Consider the following 1,259-nt stretch of genomic DNA (forward strand, 5'->3'; position numbering starts at 1 on the left):
GAGAACTCGGACGGCAAGAACGTCCAGGGCGAGTACCGAGTCAAGCTCCCGGACGGTAGAACTCAGATCGTCACCTACAATGCCGACCACTCCGCAGGCTTCGTCGCCGACGTCAGATTCGAGGGGGAGGCTCAGTATCCTGCCTCAGCCCCCTCTTACAGCCCCCCATCCCCCTCCTATAACCCCCCACCCCCATTTTATAACCCTCCTTCCCCTTATGGGCCTACTCACTGAATCTGAGTCATGTATGACCTAATCTGACCTGACTGTATAGTACCCTTGAAGACAATAAAATGTTACCTTATACTATGACTTTCGTATCATTGTTCATACCTACCTGCTGTTGTTGTTGGGTTCAAATATAAGTATCAGGTGCAACCATAGGGGGGAAGTGGGGAGACAATACAATGTGAGAAGGGGGGATGACCTTACCCCTATCGACCTGACCAACACATAAGGCAGAAGGATCTCGGTGACCATTTGGGTTACCGTCCTGAGATTCAGGTAAAATGTTAGATTTAATTAATAGGTAACCCTAGCTGCAGTGTAGGATTCACTATAACTACATGCTGTTACAGATGTAGAATATTGTAGTATATCATTAATGGTCCTACTCTGATATAGTACTCACTCATACATGTTGATACAGATGTAGAAAAATGCAGTATATTATTAATGGTACTACTCCGATATAGTAGTCACTCATACTGATTTGTTACAGTTTAACATTATTTTGTTGTTCCTTTGCCTAATGAAATGTTCCTTTTGGATGGTGCTCAAATATTTGGACTCAATGTTCCTATGTGTACAAATATTTCAGTAATATTAGCAAAACTATAACAATGTTTATGTGTCATGTGTGTACTGACTGGTATTACTCATGAGTGTCTCTGGTCCCCTCAACGCCCAATGTATGTTTGTCCGTGTGACTTAATGTAGAAAAATTACCTGATGAGGACCACAATGGAAATAAGCGTTCATGCTTTTTGTGTTATCCTCGGCAATTTACATTTATTATTTCGAACTATGTGTTCTTGTCATTATTTGCACTTCATGTACATTGATTCATTGCCAAATAAAGTCTATCTATCTATCTATCTATCTATCTACCAATTTATCACATTTAAAATGACCATAGCTTAAGTTTATATTTTGTCAAACGTCCCTAATATTCTATTATATTTCTTTTTTGTAGGCTTCAGCAGCCGTGCCCCAGCGACAATGTGGGACTCGTCACCGCCATCCTGGGCAGCCTGCAG

At 41.4% G+C, this 1,259-nt stretch overlaps 1 protein-coding gene across 1 annotated transcript in view; it reads left to right on the plus strand.

The window, feature by feature from the left end:
* LOC143025702 (pro-resilin-like) overlaps window positions 1–234 on the plus strand; it is a 2,943-nt gene extending 2,709 nt beyond the window's left edge. Inside the window, exon 2 of the mRNA XM_076185702.1 lies at window positions 1–234. This exon is cut by the window's left edge and continues 63 nt beyond it. Within this exon, the coding sequence (XP_076041817.1) occupies window positions 1–234 (234 nt within the window).
* Window positions 235–1,259: the final 1,025 nt, after the last annotated feature.

The sequence above is a fragment of the Oratosquilla oratoria genome, chromosome 5, assembly GCF_046742065.1.
Source record: "Oratosquilla oratoria isolate Oo_2021 chromosome 5, ASM4674206v1, whole genome shotgun sequence".
Lineage (NCBI taxonomy): Eukaryota > Metazoa > Arthropoda > Malacostraca > Stomatopoda > Squillidae > Oratosquilla > Oratosquilla oratoria.